Source organism: Danio rerio, chromosome 6 (assembly GCF_049306965.1).
Source record: "Danio rerio strain Tuebingen ecotype United States chromosome 6, GRCz12tu, whole genome shotgun sequence".
Lineage (NCBI taxonomy): Eukaryota > Metazoa > Chordata > Actinopteri > Cypriniformes > Danionidae > Danio > Danio rerio.
In genome coordinates, this window is record NC_133181.1 from 24127501 (window position 1) to 24149997 (window position 22497).

The 22497-nt window shown below is 38.3% G+C and overlaps 1 protein-coding gene across 2 annotated transcripts in view; it reads right to left on the reverse strand.

Annotated features, from left to right (window-relative positions):
- si:dkey-237i9.1 overlaps window positions 1-22262 on the reverse strand; it is a 66199-nt gene extending 43937 nt beyond the window's left edge. For both annotated transcript variants that reach the window (XM_073954064.1, XM_073954063.1), the window contains exons 1-4: window positions 21964-22262; window positions 14466-14559; window positions 5323-5472; window positions 5090-5221 (exon numbers count right to left, since the gene is read on the reverse strand). In XM_073954064.1, coding sequence (XP_073810165.1) covers window positions 5090-5221; window positions 5323-5472; window positions 14466-14528 — 345 coding nt within the window. In that variant the 5' untranslated portion in view covers window positions 14529-14559; window positions 21964-22262. The remainder of the gene's footprint in view (window positions 1-5089; window positions 5222-5322; window positions 5473-14465; window positions 14560-21963) is intronic.
- Between the last annotated feature and the right edge of the window lie 235 nt (window positions 22263-22497).

Sequence of the window (22497 nt, forward strand, 5' to 3'; positions counted from 1 at the left end):
TGTCGTACGGCACTGCGTAAAAGGGGCGGGATAAAACAAGCTTATTAGACATTTAAAAAAGCGAGTGATTGCTCCATGTTTTAAATTTCTGCCCAGAGAGGTCATGTTTTGATCCTTAATTGATCTCACGCAGTCAAGTGATGCGATTTTGCAGGTCAGAGTTCACCAAGCTTAAACTTTGCGAAACTTGACGGATGACCCTGCATTTCTGGTCTGACGATTACTTGTTTCTGCTTGTGTTGGATGTTACTTGATTGTGCTTGTTTCTCTGTGCTGTTGGTTGTAAGATTGAGTTGTCGTTGTCTAATGTTTGTTTCTGTTTTTTCAGTAAACATTCAGTGTCATCCCCTTTTGGTTTATCCTCTTCAAGTTTGCTTGTTCGCGTTATTATATTTATCTTACTTGTTTTATTAGTCACTTTAAGTGTTTAATTCTCTTATTGGATACATTTTCCCTTTTTATTTCAGCAGGTTAAATCCTATTTTATTTCTTTCTGCTATTATTTTTCTTTTGTTATTTTAGTTGTATTACTTCTATAATTCTCCCAGTGTGTGTGTGTGGTCTTTATCCAGCCCTGTCTGCTTTGAATCTCTGGCTGCTGGTGTCCTGTCAGGCTGCTATTGGTGAGACCTGGTCAGCAGTGCCTCCAAGGCCTTTACCATCTCTTGTCTGGCCAGAGCATCCCTACTCTTGTCTCCTGTTCAGTGGCTGCTTAGTACTCAATACAGGACTCTCAAGCTCAGTCTTCCTTTAGCCCTGTTTACACTAATGCATTTTAATTTGAAAACACACAAGTTTTGCTACAGTTATGCCGTCCATCAACACTACGCCGGAGTTTTTGAGCGCCAAAAACGGAGTGTTTTGGAAACGCTAAAGAGGCCGTTTTCATTCTAAAACGCTGCTGCTCCGTCTCAGTGTGGATGGGGAAAACGGAGACATCTGAAAACGGAGGTGGGGCTGCCGACATTCGCCTCTATGATTGGGGCTTTTCCTCAATATTAAGTAGCCTACACACAGTTAAAGTTCTGCATCCTCTCAGACTTCGCAAGTTTGATATGGAAAACAGACTCCCGAGAACATGTTGGGTAAATTTTCAAAGGTAACAGTGTACTGTATAACCTTATTCATATCATCCTGGCTAGATTGTTTCACTTTCTTAACAATAAATTAAAACATGAAGGAACTGCTATTTTCATTTTGATATTAACAACTAAACAAACAGCAGAAATGTTGAGGCTCTGTGCTGCATATATGAGCATCATCTTCACTGTATGCATATTCATAACAAAATGGAGCCTATAACATTACTGCCTCCTTTTATTTTTATTAAAAATACGAAACACCCTCTCTTTTGCTGAATATCAGTTTTAATAATCAATAATGGCCATTAAAAAAGTATAACGTCCAATAAGTTTATCCATTATAGGAAATAAAGGCAAGCAATTACTCAATTTACAGACTGTACGTGGTTAAATTAATTATTAATTTATCTCTGCGATCAGCCAAAACACGTTACCCGAGAACAAGTAGCCTAATAGATTCAAAAAACCAAAGTCGGGGAATATGTTGTTAGATATAGACAACAAGATAAATTAAATATCACGTTTAGCAAATATAGTGAGATTAGATCCTGTGGGAGATCCTTGATGAACACTTCGACTAGCACAGCTCTCATCTGAGTAGATAGGGTGCAGCGCTTACCAGAGAGAGTGTGTGTGTGTGGTCACGTGATGTTCGTTTCAGTCGTTTTGGTGTGGACAGAGGGGTGTATTTAGAAACGCTGGGTGAAACGCTAGTGTGGACGCGGATCGTTTTCAATCTAAATTGAAGTTTTTAAAACTAAAACGCACTAGTGTAAACGGGGCCTTTGTCTGCCTGCTCCATTTAAGACTCCCCAGAACTACTTAATTCCTCACTGTTGGACTGTTTCACCTTAACTCCACTACATATCACATTATTGTCAATAAACACCCCTGTTCTTATTCTGCATTTGGGTCCTCCTTCCTCTAACTGTGACACTATCATAAGCCAGTGCTTCCCAAAAGATCTCCCACTTCAGTAATTCTCTCCAAAGAATCCTCACAGCTCAGACTTCATAACTTTGCTGCGTGTTCTATAAAAGATTTTGATGTAAATCGCAGATGATCCCTAAAACTGCGTGCGCGAATATCATACCTAAAGCCAACTTTACTGAGCTAGGAGGTGATTGGTTTTCTAAAGTTTTTCACAGTTCACGCGAGGGCTCGTGCAGCTTCATGAAGCCGATGAATAACCCACTTCGCCATGTTTATGCTGCCAAATGTCCCAAATAGTCCTCGCTGCAGCTGTGACGACATAACCTAAAACCTGCCTTGCAGCAATGGCGGCCGTCTGTGGGCGTGGCCAGGCCAGCCATGCATTTTCAATTTCAAATCGGCTTTCATTCGTCGCGATGAGTTAAATGAAAATGCATTATGTTTTTTTCATTTTTATTGCACGTATGTCTTGGAAAATGCTAACAGAAATACACTGCCATTTACATATTGCATTATCGTTTTGCGTATTACATTTCAAAATTAATTTTGCTACACACATCCCATGCTGTTATGCTGAAAATATAATCTTGTGTTTCCTAGACGCGAGTGTAAATGCATTTAGGACAAATAACATTTAAATGATCATTTTGCAAACAATGTAATTTAATTTACATTTTCATTCTGCACCAAACATTGCTCATATGTCTTGGAAAATGCAAATTCAAATACAGAAATACCTTGCCATTTAACATATTGCATTGACATTTTGCATATTACATTTTAAATTGAATTATGCTACTCGTATGCTTCCATACATTTTGAATCACCCTAAGTTTGTCAATTAGACCTACAGGACAACCAGCTAATAATGCAAAACGTTAGTCTAACTAAGGGGTCATGAAAAGGGGATAAAGGAGATCTTTGCTGATTTCGCACTGAGCATCCTCCTCTGACTATAAATGATGTTTCTTTCATAAAGTAACCAATTTTTAAATAAACACTTATGCACCAGGGACAGCATGTAATAATCATATTAACCTGGTCTCCAATTATATTGCAATACCAATTTGAAGTTGTTAGTGCAGAACTTACAATAATATTAACCCTCTGGGGTCGAAGACCGCGTATACGTGTTTTTATCTGTGGTGTCGTCAAACTGCTGAAATTAACTTAAATTACACTTTCAGTTTTGATCGTACAGATCAGATCAATACATCAATCGAATCTGTTATGTGTCTGTTATGTTGTCGTGAACACTCACATCTACAACAAACGTGTGTTCTTTTGCAAAATAAGGAAAAAAAAACAGTGTAGGCATCCTGTCTTTTCTCTCTCCGTGAACTGCTTTTAGAGCGCGTCAGTAAAATGCTCTGAAACTCCGAAAACAAAACACACAGAGATGAGACAAAAATCTCTAGAAAGCTTTAAAGTGTCTACTTTTAAATGCAGCTATGCGTGTCAAAAACAAACATGTCTTGATTAAGTAATCAGTATGAAACCAATGCTATGTCTAGTTTCTCAGTCTGATCTCATTAGTTGTAATGCAACCACGCCTACAAGGCATTGTTATTACGAGCGTCTGAAGACGCATGCAAACTGTGGTCAGAAAAAACATCACTAAAATGAAAGGAAACTCAGCAAACATTCAACAAAGATGATAATTTATGACATCTATATAAAGCTTGATATGTCTACTTTTGCATTAACCAATTCAAGTCGAAAACAAATAATCTCTTTTTATGTAATCCTTATAAAAGTATGGACCGCCTTTTCTGATTCCTTCTTGAAACTCTTCTCCCTTAGTCACATGCCTGTCTAATGGCTCATTATGCAGTTCATTATGCAGGTCTTTGTCTACTCAGGTGTGACTCACTGCATAGTAATGATAGTTTACACCTTCTCGCATAGACCAATTTCACTCAAAAAGTGACTTAAAAATTAATTCATTATATTGTTTTCTGTGAGTAAAAAAGATGATTCTCACATCATTTTGAAGTAAAAACACTAGGCTACAAGATTTACACATACAGTTCTCAAAAGACTTGTGCACAAATGTTCTCTGTGTGTTTCATGGCATTGTTTTAATGACTTCAACATTTTCATTTTTCACTAACCACGCATAAATGTTTCTTTCTCAAAAACACAAATGGATATAAACATTCCGCTTAGATATAATTGTAGTCCAACATGTGCTGTTTACAGTGTTATCACACTTTAGCCATTTATATGTTTTTAAGATACTGAGTACAACACAAATATCAGTGCATGTCAAAACTTCTCCAGAGCCCCGAAACACCCTTATGCTGCATTCACACCAGACGCGGAACACACGTCAAGCGCGAGTGATTTACATGTTAAGTCAATGCAAACGCGCGAATAGATATCCTGCGGCGCGATACGCGCGAATGACGCAAATTGCGCGGGGCGAATTGAACGTTTTGTGCATTTGACGCGCTTAACGAGCGTTTCGCGCGAATCTCTAGAGTTCGAAAATCTGAACTTCAGTGTACATTTGCGCTGCATTAACCAATCTGAAGCTTGCTCTTTTGGGGGCTTGATTGTGACGTAGAACCTGTTGTCGGTGTTTCGAGGGAAATCCTCCAGCCTTCAACGACAACAGTTCATCAAACTCGGCTTGGCTCAGTCAGAAGCACCGCTAAAGCCTCCGTCATCCAGGTTAAATTTCTGGAGGAGTTTATGTGCTCACAGAGCTGGATGCACCTCTGAAAGGATGTAACGTTAGTGGACTCAGACACGACCCTGAACGTAACGACGCTGTTTTTCAGTCTTCATAAAGCACATAAACACTGTTATTTTCTTCATAAAATCCATGTTAGCCATTTAGCTATGAAGCTAAAGTCTTCGGGCAGACAGAAGCCCTGCCCATCACGCGAACCTGCTTCTGTTCTGAAGTGAATTTGACGCGCGAATGAAGCGAGTAAACTCAAATGTTCACGCGGCTATTTACGCGCGAATAGCGCGATTTATCCGCGCGTTCCGCGTCTGGTGTGAACACAGCATTAGACCCCAGAGGGTTAAAGCTAAGAGGGCAAATGAGGGCAATTTTTACTCACCGAGTAACAGCAAAGTTCATGGATGACAACTCTGTTAGAGAAGGTTTCATTGTGCGATTCAATACAAAGAGTTCTTTCTCTGTGATTCAGAGAGTTTTTCTGAATGAAGTAGACATAATCCACACCTGCAATCTACACACACACAGAATATAATATTTATTTGTATATAAAATTACAATATACACAAGCAATACACAAAAACAAAATAGAGGATTTGGAGGTCTCCATTTTACCCGTTTAAGGAGTCTTGGTGCATCCACATCAAGTTTACACCTCCTCTCAATCTTATTAAATGAACCATCTTCACTGTTCTCTTCACTGATCACATCACTGTCCACAAACATGGGGATCAGATGACAGGTGGGAAATCTCCTCTCATATGCCTGAGAAATAAAAAAAATAAAAAAAGACATAAAACTAGCTCATTTACATGGAGGAAAAAAACTTAACTATGCTGCAACCTCTGTGCCACAGGCTTTATAGAGGTAATCTCAACCTTTATTATCCAATGTCCTTCATCCAATGTTTTTTTACATTTCAGATTAAAAGTCCAAAATAATGAATTAAGCAATAATTAATAGTTAATTTTTTCACCATTAAGCATTAGTTAAAAACAAAATCACTAGTAATTAATGGGTTTCCAATCATTTTATACTGTCCAAACCGTATATTATATTGATCTCACCCCACCCCTAAACCCAACCATCACATGAGACTGTGTTCAGCTTTACTCTGATTAAACTCATTCTGTAGGATTTACAAGCATTTTGAGAAATGAGGACGTCACCAATGTCCTCATATTTCACCTCCTTTTTGTAATACCTGTGTCATTCCAATATAATTATACAGATTTGTGTCCTGATATGTCACAAAAACACGCACACGCACACACACACACACACACACACACACACACACACACACACACACACACACACACACACACACACACACACACACACACACACACACACAGTAGCTGACTCCGATTAGTCAGCTTGTATTTTTGTTTATCGTTTTATATTTCATTATTTAAATGTGTATTTCTTTGTTTCCGTTTGGCTTTAGTGGGAGGTCACAAGATTCTCTTTGATTGATTTAACCTTCGAGAGTTTGTATGATCACTCAGCATAGCGAGATCCCAATGCAAGCTCCTGCTTATTCTACAGCTGGTTATCAGGCGAACACGGTAAACTAAATATTGTTTTGTATATTATTTATTTATTTTTAGGTCCTTTTGATTGTGTTTGTGTGAAACAATTGGTTTGTTTTTTTTTGTTTATCTTTTAGTTTTGGTGTTCAATAAAGGAAATGCATAAGGACATCAGTATGTGGAAACGTGGACTGTTTTAATAACCGGCGGGTAGCTACACACACTCTTCAGGATGCTATGGTTTTCACCATTATAATTGCAAGTATGTATTTCCATTACGCTAAATAAAGTGCATATAAACTTGAATCGGAAGCAAGATTGGACATTGTGTACATAAAACTTGTGTTGAGATGCCAAGCATTGGGATTTAGCTGCTGCTACATTAGTAAAAACTTAGTTCTCATTGGACTGATGAGCGGCTTGAATGGAATATACGTGGATCGCCATTGGTGTGGAATTCCGTATAAAATGCCCAATGTGGCTGTGATTGAGTTAGCAACGCTGACACGGACAGACAACAAGGAAGAACGGTGGGTGATGTTTGTTTAAAGATTTCATGTAATGGAACGTGAAGTTTTAGACCAAATGGAGACATGCTTTGCTGATAGTTTATGCTGGCAGTGTTGTTCATTGATGGAAAGAAAGAATCCGGTTGTGATATGGCCGGTTGATGTTGATGGTGGAAAGGTTGTTAGGGAAAACGTTGCAAATGATAACGGTGTTGTTAATGAAGTTGTATCATCAAAAACAATGAGAAAATTGACTGCAATGGGGGTGGCTTTGCTCTTTGAAAATTTGCAAAAGTCTAGAAAACAGAAGATGAGTCAAGTAAATAAAATTAAACAAAATGTAAATGATATAATTTCTCTTTAAACCAAAAATGAAACTGCACTAAATGTGGAAAAGTAAATGAAGAGATGTCAAGTATTGTGAAAAAGCAGAAGATTTGCATAATGCAATTGTGCAAATGCCAATACCCCAGGATGAGTTTGATAAGCAAACCAAATAGTTCAATGCTAAAATTGCAGAAAATCTGTGTTTTCAAAAGGAAATCACAAAATGTTTGTCTGATGCTGGAAAGGAGTGTGGATAAAGCCTGTGATGTTTCATCTGCAGTAAGCAGCGAAATAGGACCTGATGACAGCATTTCAAACATGTCTACAAACCAATCTTACTGTAGTAAAGTATTAAAATGTTCAGCAAGTACTTCAAGTTCGACCTCTACTGCAGATTAAAACAAGGGCAGAAAAGAATGTTCTTTAACATGCTGCTGCTATGAAGAAGAGACATATTTTAGGGGAGGAAGAAAAATAGACTTCACATTTAAAGTGATAGACTGTTAGAAGTAATAAAAAGGCATTATCTAATGACTCACGAGTAAAAAAAAAAAAAAATCTCACTCAATGAAACCTGATTTCAAAATACATCTTCTTGACTACAATTCTACTCAAGTTGCGACGCACTGTACAACTACTAAACAAGCTGCAGGCATACAGGGGGGCACAGCTGCGGTTCAAAATAATACAGTCTCTCATTCGCAGTTACAAGATTATTCTTAGCAATCTCATGTCCATCTACAAACTGATACAGGACAAAGTATTCTGTATAACATCATGCAGCAATAGTCAAACATAACAGAAGCTTGTGCAAAGGGAGGATGTGACTTCATTACCTCCTCGAATATTTCCAATTTTTGATGAAGATACCTTAGTTTGCTACCTTCATTCAAGCTTTTGAGTATGGAATTGAAAGAAAGACCACAAATGCACAGGACTTTTTGTATTTAAAACAGTACTGTAACAGTTAAATGTTATTATTATTATTTTCTAATTTATTTATTTATTTTTTTTGCATAGTGTATTGTTTAGCATGATTAAAATCAGTATGTTGTAATCTTGCTTCCGACCTACGGAGGGCACAAATTTTCTGACTGAATAGACATTCTTTGGAAAAAAATTATAGCAAGCGTAAACTCTTTATTTTACCTGCGTGTATTGTTTTATCATCAAATAAACAAAAAACATCAAACACAAAAAAGGCATTCCAAAGTCAGAGTCTAAATAGTCTTTCTGAATAAAGTCAGTGACCGCTTATTGTTACGAAGCACTTGAGAGCGATGCAATATCTTTTCAAGGTCCAGTCACTTGTTAGGAAAGCGCCCTTTGATGCATATAGGAAAGACGTCAAGTTTCCCTCAGTTGAGTGAGATGATGTTGGCCCCAGAGAAGTTGGATAAGCTTAGTTTTGCTTAAACTCCAAGTGAAAACACAAGCCAACAGACGCATAAGGATAACAAAATATAAACAGTCCTTTCTAAAACAAACAAATTCGATATAAGTGCTTACAAACAACACATCAAATAAAGACAATTGAGTGATAACTGCAACAGTTCTCAAACATTGGACTGAATGTGAAGCCTGGTAGCGAAAGTGATACATGTACATGATACAAGTGATACCAGGCTTCACATTCAGTCCAATGTTTGAGAATTTGTTTGTTTTAGAAAGGACTGTTTATTTTTTGTTATCCTTATATTGAGTTATTAACGTAGAATTTTATATATGTGGTGTTATATTATGGATGCGTGCGCTCCATGCGCTGGGTCCCTCCGTTAGTGGCAAGACCACTGGATTTCAATGCCAATAGTCGGTCGGCGAGTAAATGAATATGATGAATGAAAACACACAGGCATGTGCGTATAGACATACCTTGTACTGCTGTACAGTAACGTGTCATTTGTTTGTTTTGGTTGTCCTAATTTTAATAGGTTTCGTGATGATGTGATGGTGTGCTTTATCTGCATGATTCTCGCTGAAGTGGGCGGTTTGAGTGACGTTCGATTCGGGGGATGTTCTGTCGGTGGGGTTTGCATGACGCGCTGCGAGCTACTAGCCTGACAGTGGAAACGCGACATGATTGCGGCCTCACTGCTCAACCTTCCGGGCGATTGGCCTGGCCTGGCCCGATAGTGGAAATGTGGCTATTGAACCTTACAGAAATTAAGCAAAAAACCATCAGATGGGATCGCGAGATGCCACAAACTCCTTCACGCCAACGGTCTGAGTGGCTGCAAAATCTCAACAAGATAACCATGGTAAAAGTTGACATATACCAAGTCAAACGATTTTGAAATGATCAGGACAGCTCAATTGCATTACTTTTCAGATGCAAGTCAATGTGGATTACTTTGGACCAGTTGATGTGAAGAGAGGTCGCAGTGTTGTTAAAAGATATGGAGTTTTGTTTACCTGTATGACCAGTCGAACAGTACACCTTGCAGTAGCCTACTCGTCGTTTTATGTGCTGTCGTGGCCAAGTACTGCAGTTAAGATCTGATAATGGCACTAATTTTATTGGAGAAGAGAAATAGCTTAGAAATGCTTTAAAGAGTTTGGATCATGATAAAATTCAGCATACTTTTCTATCAGAAGGAATAAAATGGACCTTTAATATGACTATGCGTCTGGGAGAGGGTCATTTGTCTTGTAAAGAAGGTATTGCACTCTACACTTTGACAACAATGCTTGGAAGGCATTCACACTTTCTTTGTGAAGCTAAAGCTATTCTTAATGACTGTCCTATCACAAAGCTTTCTGATTATTCAAATGACTTGGAAGCAATAACGCCAAATCATATCTTGCTGTAGAGATCAAAACCGTTTCTTCCTCCAGGACTTTTCCAAAAAGATGATTTGTATATCACACGTAGATGGCGACAAGTCCAATACTTGTCTGACTTGTTTTGGAAAAGATGAATAAGGGAATATCTTCCACTATTACATGAATGTCAAAAATGGAGGAAGCCACATAGAACCTTCAATGTTGGAGACATAGTGGTCATCATGGATCCAGCAGCTCCAGGGGTTCCTGGTCATTAGGCAAAATCACTTAAACGTATCCTGATAAAAAGGGATTTGTCCGTTCTGTACAACTGAAGACAAAAACAGAATAGACCGGTTTCCAAAATCTGCCAATTAGAAAAAAAAATGGACTGATCCTTAAAGTAGTACACAAACATTTTTGGCTCCTTTGATATTTTAAGAGATTAATTGTAGTTGCACACAACAACAATTATGGGGCTGGTGTGCAAGAGCCTATGTGTTGATGTGAAATTATTTTGGGCTGTCACCACTTGGGGTGAGTGCACATAGGGTTTTTAAGTAGGTGTTTCTTGCATGAGGGAAGAAGGCTGAAGGGAGGGAATGCATAGTTACACATGCACGCATGCACGCACACACGCAAAAGTCTGGTTTGTGATCGGTAGACCTTAATTATATTAAATAATTATATTAATTAAATTAAATAATTTGAGTATTCTCGTTTATATCTGTGGATTGTCTGAGTGAAAACTGTAGTCTGATTATAATTAAAAAACAAACAATACAATTATTATTCCTTGCTCTTGATAGAACAAATGTTGCAACTTATGTCTATAATCAATAATGTTTATCCTTTGTTTTAATTAATACAGAGAAAAGTGTATACAATGTCCAATATTAAATTAAATATATTATTTAGTTTTATGCATATTGCATATTTTTTTGCTTTTTTATTTCAAGGAACTAAATGTAACATTGGCATTTGTGGCAATACAAAATCTATAATAGCTGTATTATTATTTTATATATAATATTTTGCTATTTTGAAAAATATCTAGTAAAATATTATGTACTGTCATCATAGCAAAGATAAAAGAAATCAAAAATTAGAAATGAGTTATTAAAAATATTATGTTTAGAAATAAGTTTTAAAAAAACTTTCCATTAAACAGAATTTGGGCAGGAAAAGGGTTGCTAATATTCAGGAAGGCTAATAATTCTGACTTCAACTGTATACATACAGTTATTTTCCACCATGCAAAGGAAAGAAAATAAATACAATAGAATAAAAATATGAAACAAACTGTGCTTTAAGCATCTTCACTCTAAGAAAAACACTTTAGCTACAAAAATTTTTCAATCAAGAGCAGTGGAAGGATGTTCTCCTTGTTTGATTAATGATAAAAACAGGCGGCAGCAGGAATATTTCGCGCGGTCACTTTAATGGTTTCTCTTTCACGTGTCTTTTGATCCTCGACTCGTTTGTTTATTACACAAATGAGGGTTAATGTGAATAATCAACAAACACAGCATTTTGACAACTATTTGACCATTAAAGCGCTCACGTTAAGATGACTTTAGATGTTTCGTCTCAGTGTGAAAATGAGACCGAATGCTGACCGGCCGCATGCTTCTGCGTGCCGCACACACATAAGCACGCGGTCTTTTGTGCTTTTAAGAGCAACAAATGTGTACAGCTGGAAAGGGGGCGGTATATGATGCAATAATTGTTTATCTCGATTACTGCTTTTTCATAATCGTTTGAAGCCAAAATCGAAATCGGACTTTCGATTAATTGCACAGCCCTACACCAGGAAACCCTAGGGCGAAGGTCAATGATTGACTTTGTGGTTGTATCAGCTGATCTCCGACCGTATGTCTTGGTCACTCAGGTAAAGAGAGGGACAGAGCTGTCAACTGATCACCACCTGATGGTGAGTTGGATCCGCTGGCAGGGGGAAAAGCTGGACAGACCTGGTAGGCCCAAACATACTTTGAGGGTCATCTGGGAACATCTGGCTGAACCTCAAGTCAGAGGGATTTTCAACTTTCACCTTCAGAAGAGCTTTGACAAGATTCCTAGGGAGGCTGGAGACATTGAAACAGAGTGGTCCATGTTCTCCATCTTCATTGTTGACGTGGCCATGAGGAGCTGTGGCCGTAAAGTCTGTGGTGCCTGCCACTGGAGCAATCCACAAACCTGGTGGTGGACATAGGAAGTATAGCATGATGTCAAGCTGAAGATGGAGTCCACCAGGGCTTGATTGGCTTGCAGGATTCCCGAGGTAGCTGATGAGTACTGACAGGCCAAGCGTGTTGCAGCCCGGATGGTTGTGGAAGCAAAAAATAAAAATAAATAAAAAATCTGGGCAGGGAGGAGTTCAGGGACACCATGGAGGAAGACTATCGGTTGGCCCCAAAGATATTCTGGCAAACCGTTCAGTACCTCAGGAGGGGACACCAGCTCCACATCAACACTGTTTACAGCAGAAGAGGGGAGCTTTTGACCTCAACTAGGGATGTTGTTGGACAGTGGAAGGATTACTTCGAGGATCTCCTTAACTGACATGTCTTTAATCGAGAAAGCGGAGACTGGGGATGCAAGGGTGGACTCACCCATCACCCAAGCTGAGGTAGTTTGCAAGCTCCGCGGTGGCAAAGCATGCGGCGGTGGATGAGATTCATCCTGTGTATGTTAGGTCTCTGGATATTGTGGGGGGTTCATGAGAGTATGCAGAACCAGTTCACATGTGTTTTGTGGACTAGGAGAAGGCATTCGACCGTGTCCTTTGTGGCATTATGAGGAGGGTGCTCTGAGAGTATGAGGTCAGAGGTCCTCTGTTAAGGGCCGTCTCGTCTCTGTATGAACAGAGTGGGAGTTTGGTTCGCATTGCCGGCAATAAGTCAAACTTGATTTCAGTGCATGTTGAACTTCGGCAGGGCTGTCCTTCATCAACAATTCTGTTCATAATTTTTATGGACAGAATTTTAAAGTGCAGCCTTGGGCTGGAGGGGGTCCAGTTCGGAGAGCCCAGGATCTCATCTCTGTTATTCGCAGACAATGTTGTTCTGTTGGCTTCATCAAACATGGACCTTCAGCATGCACTGGGGCAGTTTGCTGCAGCTGGGATGAGAATCTGCACCTCCAAGTCCGAGGCCATGGTGCTCCACCAGAAAAAGGTGGTTTGCCATCTCTAGGTTGGAGGAAAGTCCTTACCCCTGGTGGAGTTCAAATATTTTGGGGTTTTGTTCACGATTGAGGGAAGGATGGAATGTGAGAATGGTAGATGTACAGGTCCGTTGGGGTGAAGGAGCTGAGTGAAAGGCAAAGCTCTCGATTTACCGTTCAATCTATATTCCTACTCTCGCCTATGGTCATGAGCTTTGGGTCATGACTGAAAGGACAAGATCTCTGATACAAGTGGCCGAAATGAGTTTCCTTCACAGCCTGGCAGGGCGAACCCTTATAGACAGGGTGAAGAGCTCAGTAACCCAGGAGGAGCTCGGGTAGAGCCGCTGCCCCTCCACATTGATAGAAGTCAGCTGAGTTGGCTCACGCATTTGTTATGAATGCCTCCTGGTCGCTGACCTAGGGAGGTGTTCCAGGCATGTTCCACCAGAAGGAGACCTCGGGGAAGACCCAGGACACACTGGAGGTACTTTGTTTCTCGGCTGGCCTGGGACCGCCTTGGGATCCCCCTGGAGGAGCTGGAGGAAGTGTCTGGGAAGAGGGAAGTCTGGGGTTCTCTCCTAAGACTGCTGCCCCCTTTACCCGGAAAATCGGTTCAAAATGAATGAATGAATATAATATTTTGTTAATATGTTCAGTTTTATTATTTTTTAAATATAGCAATCAGCCAGGTATAGTAATACATAACATTTTGAAATCAGTAAAACTGCTAAAATATTACATAAATACTTTTTACAAATTCTAAATTGTGGCCCTTAGCATTTTATGTGGTTTTAGGGCGCTTTCACACCTGTGTATCGATTCAGTTGTTCCGAAACAGAGATTACAATTGTTACATTGTTGCTCTTTGCTCTTGGAGCGGTTCGCTTTCACACTGCAAAGTTTATAATCGGACCAAAAGAGCTAAAACAAGTCACGTGCGAGGAAACTCTCTTCACTTTGGTCAGAACCGACTTATTTGAGAACCGGGAGTGAGACGCGAGATTACCGGGAGATCATCACTGGTTTGCGGGCATCCGGAGACTCGCGAAACTTCCCGACATACTCATAATTCTCTCTTCATATAGCCGTAAGCCTATTACATATCCATAAAACACTGTGATATAACCGCGCTGGGATCGGATCGCTTTCTCACTGCAATCGATCCGCTCCAGGGTTCGTTTCAATCGACCCGAGACCACCTCATTTAAGCGATCTCGGAGCGATTACTTTGGCGCGGAACAGAGCGCGATTGCCCTGTTCACATATGCCAATCGAACCGCGCTAACTGGGCAAACGAGATGCGTTCCGAAACAAAAGTGTAGGTGTGAAAGCACCCTTAATGTGCCCCCCAGGCCTTTAAACATGAATACCACTGAGCTGTATGGAATGCCTTGTGGGACTGGGATGCAATGTAAATGTGCTGTTGAGTGTTAAGACTGTGGTTGATACTTACTGCCATGACAAGTTCAAAAGGATGTTTGTACACCCTCACAGGGGACTGATACTTTTGCACCATGATGGAACCTTTGGCAGTGCTGAAGTATAAACTAAAGAAAAAAAAACAAGAACACAATCATTTTATGTAATGATACAAAGATTTATCAGAAGTAGTAGTACATCACCATAATGTTGCCAGAAAAGCATAATTTTACATTTTTTTATTATTCATACACATTTTTAGTTCTAAAACTACGTCTATGTATTAGGGTTGTGAAGATGAGGAAATTTCCCCACCGGTTAATCGACATGTGACGACACCGGTAATACCGGTATCACCGTGGGGGTGGGTGTTTCCTCTTTTTTTCTGCTTTTAAATAACTTATAAATGTGTGCGTATAATACTTTCACTTTCAGTTTTGCAGGAATTGCCAACACGCACAGCATAAGAGCGCTATACCCAATACACTGACTGGCAGGATGTGCTGAACAAACTCCTCAGGACCAGTTTTATTTGTTTTGCTATTTGCGTGTTGTTCCTTTTCATAGTACCCTTTATTTGTAAAATCTCTCAAGTTAATATTGGCTATCGGGTAACAATCTCCCTCAAAGATATTGGGGTTCAATAAGGTGGTGCGCAGTATGACAACACCTCCCTGTAAGTTTACACACTGCATAGACTACAGCTCTGGTGTGTTATGAACTGCATGTTTTAAATGACAGCGAGACATGCTACATTTAGTTTTTCTTGGAAAATATACATTATAACCCAGTACACAATAAAATAATATTTTTTGAATGGCTTGCCTATTGGCAGCGTAAAACCGTTAAGCTTAAATAGGCTTAGTACATTTTTAATAATATCAAAAAACATTGATACAAACTAGCCACCCTTTGATTTTTTTTTTCGTTTCTGTATATTTTATCAAACGAAAAATGCAATGAATTGTTTATTTTGGTTTTCATTTTATTAGAATTATTATTAACAATTATTATTCACAACTTTTACATAACATTGGCTCTGATTGGGTTAATCTAACAAATAGGCTTTTTGGCTCAAGGACATTTATGCCTGTTAATTTCAGTGCTGTATTTTGACAGATTTCCCAAAGGCTTCAGCTATTCTACCTGTCAGTTGGTACCAGCCCCAGTTTTGCGACTTGACTTGTGTGGCGTCTGTATCATTGTCTGGATAACAGTGAGAGAGAGATAAGATCAGACCTTAGATTCGATGTGTGTCATAGTCACTTTACTGCAATTTTGTAATATTGGATCATCTTTATTAACTTTCATTTGATTAAATGCCAAAATACTGCCACACATTTCATTTCTTGCCAAAATAAAACATTGCATTTAATGCTGAAAGAAGGTCAACCAGATTAACATATCATACCGCATTCACAATAGCCTCATTTATTTAATTAGGCTATAATGTCCTTGACCACCACCAAATAAGAATGTTCAACTGGACATTACTTTAGTTCTATGTTCAGAGTCGCTGCCTCAGTCAATCAAATCCAGTCAAATAAAGATTACAGCTCAGACTACAGGAGTTTTAACCCGATTTATACCCGATTTTCACCTTCTGTTAAAAGGAAATAATTAAGTTTACTACAGCTCATAAGCAAATAAACACTTAGTTTATGTTGTCATATTTTCATTGTCAATTTTTTTGTTTCTAGTTTAGTAAACAAAAATAAACTTATAAGCATAATTTAAAATGATTATTTATATAAATATTACGGAATGATAGGGTATATTTTACATATTAGGCAACTAAAGCACAACAGCAGCCTGTTTTTTGTTCATTAGATATAATCAGGGCCGGAGTGGGACTCCTTTTCAGCCCTGGAGTTTCAAGCCTTATACCGGCGCACCTCAGTTCACATTGGACTATATTAAAATAAGGTAATTTCCAATTCAGTATCTAATTACACTATCACGTCTTTTTCAAGAAAACAGCTGCTTGAAAACTTCAAATGTTCCAACAACCTTTGAGTTTTATGTCTTAACAATAAAAATGAAAAAAAAAAGAAAGATTTATTCAGGTGAGGATCGAACACAGATCGATGGCGTTGCAACGCAACGTGCTGACCACTGGACTACAATAGCGCAGTTACACTTGTGTGGCCGGAACGATAGTTAATACTCATCATTACCCTGCAGGCTACATTTTGCTCATGGGGCTGCAAGACAATAAATAATAAGAGCGAAGCTGCGGCAAAATAATGAATAAAAAGTGCGAGGCTATGGTCAAATAAATAAATAAATGAAAAAAAGTGTGACTAGGACTGCTGGCGGCTCCGTTTGCCATGCTTGAGAGGAACAGTCTGCGCAAATGGAGTACAGAGTGGGTGTCATCGACTACAGCTCTCATCTGATTGGCTGAAAAGTACGAGTTGCCCTGATTCTGCCAGGAAAGTCTCAAAAATACACACACTCGTATCCAGGGGGAGTCGTACATGAAAGAGGATTTGCACATTGTCATTCAGGATGAACTCGCAAGTTTTAAACATTCAAAACTTTTTGTATACTCTTATACATTTGCAAATGGTGTTTTGCATTTGTGAACGTATTTTATGAAAATTTATTTTTATATCGTGCACGTGAATTTTTTTTGTGAATATAAATAAATATTTTACGCACATGAATTTGATTTTATGCATGTGAATTTGGCTACGCATGTGTACATCGTGTCTTTTGCGTGAATCACTTTTGAGTCTTTTCTGACTTTTCTGACATACTAAAGTGTCACTACTAATAAATTAAGAAATAATGTAGGCCTACGTGTCACTAATGTCATGCCACTGATGTCAGTAGGCCTACATGCCACTAATGTCAGTAGGCCTACATGTCAGTGATATTGTGACGTGCCAGTAGGTGTCAGTATAAGCACATTAAGGCTATAGTTTTTCTTTGCTTTAATATTGAAAAATGATTAGGCGAATGAAACCTGTTATCTTAAATACAAATATGTTATGTAGAGCTGGGCGATATGGCAAAAAAAATTATCACAATAATTTTTTTCATCAGTCGATATCGACATTTATCACGAGAAATGTAAAATCTTTATATCTATCAATTATATAAGATTTTCAGCATGCCAATGGCTTTGTGCAGCTGATTTAACACATTTAGTGAAATGTTTTAGCTGTCTGACAATATAAATAATAAAATAATGAACAAAAGAACCATCTTAATTCAGCATTTACTTGTTCAAGTTTTCAACAACCAAAGACATTACAAGTTATTGGATATTATTGTTCAACATCAGAAAAAAAATAAACCCGATTTGGAACAATGTGAGTTAATAGTCACAGAATTTTCAGTTTTGATTGAACTCTCCTTTTAATGGTGAGTATGGTAAATTTAGGGTAAAATATACTTTAATGTATTTTATTTAGGGATGCTAAAGATTACTTGATCTATTGATTTCAATAACGCTTTAATTGATGGACCTTATCGATGACTGATTAAGCATGCATGTAAAGGTGTAGTTAGGCTTTGTGCTGAGACGCATCCACGCATTACATAATCAAGTGTGTGCAGTTTACCTTACTTATGCTGTCACCCTCTTGACATCCCATATTGCGGGTCGCATAAAACCTTGTTATGCGCATATCGCCGATATATCCACACGTGTTTTAACCAAATTTGTCTGACAGACTAGCACGAATAGGTCTATGCAGACTCTCATTTTACAATGAGATGGGTTGAGGGGGGGGTTCTTGTTAGGCACGGCTTTCGAAAATGATGACATGAGCCTCTGCTGGGTAGCTGCGCAGGTTTGCCAACACTTGTTTATGTCTGTAATTTCTTAGCATCTTCATAAGGGTGGTCTTGTTTTAATTGGTGAAACAGGCCATGGTGTTGCCTGCTTTTAATGACACGAGTCGTCTAAGCAGTTTGTGGTGCACATTGCTCTGTTTTGTGTCGGATAGCGAAGAAGTAGCTCATGAAGTCTAGTGACGTTTCTTGTCAACAATGTCTGTGACTCTGACCTTTTTTTACCTTATTTCTTTCTTACTCCTTTCAGTGCAACTAACACTGTATGGCTGTAAACTTGTACGGCAAGCGGCAGTCGGAAGGGCAGGCTGCAAAATGCTTGCGCAATGTTTTGCATAGTGCGTAAATATTATCGAGCAATTATCAAACTGTCATTATCATTTTATCAAAAAATTGTATATCGTGATAATTATCGATATCGAATTATCGCCCAGCCCAAATGTTATGTATTTACAACATGCATTTTATTATAACTTTATTATAATATAACTTTTTAAAGCATATCATTTAAAATACCTTAAAATTAAAATTAATTAATTATTAAAATTAATAAATTTTTTAACAAACAGAGAAGTCCATATTCTAGCCAACAAAGGAACCGCCACAATGCAATAATATAAGGCACAACAGATAAGCATGTCACAATAAATTTGATATCCACTGACATGTACTGTCAAATGATTTAATATTAAGTATAGTAGCAACAAATACCGGAAGTATAACTACGAATACATAAAATAAATGTTTTTAAATTAAACATCATGGAGTAGTCCAGCATATAAACTAACTTGTGACACAATAAATCATGTTAAAAATTGCATAATAATTAAATATGGTCTTGTGCGTGTTAATTGGTGTCATTTAGCTTCGCCGAGTGTCGATGTCACTGCAGCGACATGTAGCACCACGCTCTGAGTGACACAGGTCACTACCATAAACTGTAAAAGATATGGACGTAGTATCCTTGATGTCACCCATAGATTTCTGAACACTGCAAAAGAAGCTACAAGTAGGCCCCACCAACCATCACCATTTTGTTCGTACATCATCGCACCCACAGTGGGATACCAAACAAGGTCAAAGAGGCGGACAGTGAGCGGAGCTACAGACACCTGCTGGCATTTTGCTTGGACCTGGCTTAAGCAGATTTTACTTTGGGAGAACGCTTAATACTTTACTACATGCGACACGTTTGTGTTCTGACCACGTGTTTGGTTGTGTACACTATATTAATATAGTGTTTTGACTTTTAAAAACACTGATATAACACACTGAGCCACTATGCATTGTTCTTATGACATTTTTCTACAGGAGGAAAACGTGAATTACTTCCCAACACTTCAGATATAGTCCATGTTAGTAAATGCAAGATTTATTAGGTCCAGGCATAACACTGTCTGAACATGCTTCAGATGACTGTTCTATAACCTACAGCTAATCAATCTGTCAGATTCTGGAGTGCTTTACATGTCTAAAGAAAAATATAAATGATGCTAAATAAAACAAATACGTTTATAGAGATGGTATACAAGTATATACTTTCAATCACCTGGGAAACTTAATCAGTTTGTGAGCACAATTAAATGCACGCAGCATGTTATATCATCTGATAATTGTAGGAAATCATCGAGAGGCAGTTTTAACATGAAGTGACACGACATCTGATGTATAGATGCCACTAGAACGTGCCACTGAGTGTAGTGACACTTCCGGTGACATACCAGGTTTTCACTGTCATGCGTCACTCGGTAGTGGCATGTGTAGTGACCTGTGTTGCGCTGCATGTCACTGAAGTGACATCGACACCCGGCGAAGCTTAATGACATTAATCAACACGCACAAAACCATATTTAATCATTACGCGACTTTTAACCTGATTTATTTCATCGCAAGTTAGTTTATATGCTGGACTACTCCATTTTCATTTGAAAGCATTTATTTTATTTATTTTCGTACGTAATGTTTAGTCATTTGATAGTACATGTCAGTCAAATTTAGTGTGGCATGCTTATGTAAGGGAGGGGTTACACTTATCTGTTGTGCTGTATATTATTGCATTGTGGCAGTTCCTTTGTGGGCTACAATATGAACTTCTCTATGTTTGTTAATTCATTAATTTATTTATTATTTAACTTGTTTATTTTCATTTTAAGGTATTTTAAATAATATCCTTTATAAAAGTTAGAATAAAATTCATGTTGTAAATTCATAACATATATGCATGTAAGATAATAGGTGTCATTTGCCTAATATTTTTTTAATATTACAGCAAAGACTAACTTAAAAGATTATGTGCTTATAACGTGCTTATACTGACACCTACTGGCACATGTCACAAGATCACTGACATTACTGGCATGTGTCCCTGACATTACTGACAAGTGTCACTGACATTAGTGGCATGCACTGACATTAGTGGCATTTAGGCCTACTGACATTAGTGGCATGCACTGACATTAGTGCCATGACATGAAGTGGCATGTAGCTGCAATCACATTTAACACAGCTTACATGACAGTGAAAACTGGACTTGCCACCGGAATTGTAACTACACTCAGTGGCATGTGCCAGTGACATTGGTACTACAGATGTTGTGTCACTTCATGTTAAAACTGCTGCTGGAATAATCCCAAAAGGCAACTGACTACGTAAAGAAACGTTAACCAAAACAAAAATACAATGTATATGCCGAGCTCAGCAGCTAATTAGCCGTAATCAGTTGGGGTGACAAGACAGCGAGCAGCGAGAGCTGTCACTCAAGTGGCCATGCCCTTAATTATGCCGACTTAATATAACTTAATAAAAATTAATTGGATTATAAAATAAATAAATAAATAAATCAACCCCCTCACAGTTGTCAAGAAGTGTAATCACACCAAATATACACCACATATACATATACACCAAAGCTATCTTTTGTACCAGGCTGTAAACATGTTTTATCAGCTGTAAAAATGGCCTATTTCCCTTGCAGTCAGAAATCACCTGGACTTCCTGGAGCCAGCTCCCCAAGTGGAGTCGATGAATTGCAGTTTAAGTTACTAAATATTAGACACTACACATGTCACTACTGAGTGACACATGACAGTAAAAACCGGACATACCACCGGAAGTGTCAATACACTCAGTGGCATCTGTACGTCAGATTTCGTGTCACTTCATGTAAAAAAATGCTAGACTCAGATCTAGACTAACTACTGCACTAAGAAATAAAAATCTATGTATATGAGCTAACTTACAAAAATCGGTGACGTAAAGTAATAGAAACCTTCCTTCTATGAACTGTTGTTATTGTAGCATATCCGAAACAACTTTCTCTATTATGAAAGAATATGGTATATGTATGCTTATCTCAACATCATATATATTATAAGTAACTTAGCTGAGCTCTTCTGGTAACGCAATTAGCCGGTTAGCGCATAGAATACTTCCTGAAAACGTCCCTCACAATGACCCCATGATTTAACTGTAACGTTGATCATTAAGAAATTATACTGCTCTAAAACACCACGGTCGTTATTTAAAACAACACGTAACTATAAACGGTTTTAGGGGAAACGCCCGACGTAATGTGTTAGCAAAAATTATTAGCAGGTTTAGCGTACGTTAGTTCACCGCTAATGCTATTTAACAACAAGACGTCTAAGCATTGCATTAGTCAATAGCAAGTATACATTGATTTTATTTGAAATGTATTTAATGTGTAGTTAATTGGAAAATATACTTACAAAAACAAAGTATTCGTAGAAATTGATAAAGCCCTTTTCAATGTCAAGCGTCCGCTTCAGTTTTTAGATGCTAACGTTAAAAGGGATTTCCATGGCTGTTGTTTTGTCTCTGAGTCAAACCAGCCAGTAATCCAGATCAGACCTGGAACAGACTCACTGCTGTTGACCCTGTTCCCATAACACAACGGGTGAGAAAACACTGCTACTCCTGGCTGCTTGTATCTCCAAAATTTTTAACGCCACAATGCAACTCAGCTGCGTTAACGTCCTTCTGCGCAGGCACAAGAAGTGAAAACTACATATGCAATCACTTCTTCGTCTTCTTTGATGTTTATCGGCGGTTGGTATCCAACTACAATGGTGCATTACCGCCGCCTTCTGTACCAGAAGTGGACAGCGATAAGCAGTCCCTTCATTTTTTTAACTCTGGAAAATAGCGTTTTTTGCTTTTCTCCTAACACTGCATTTCACCGTCAAATATAATATTTCAAATATAAGATTTTTTTTCTTTGCATTGTGATGTAATTTCATATC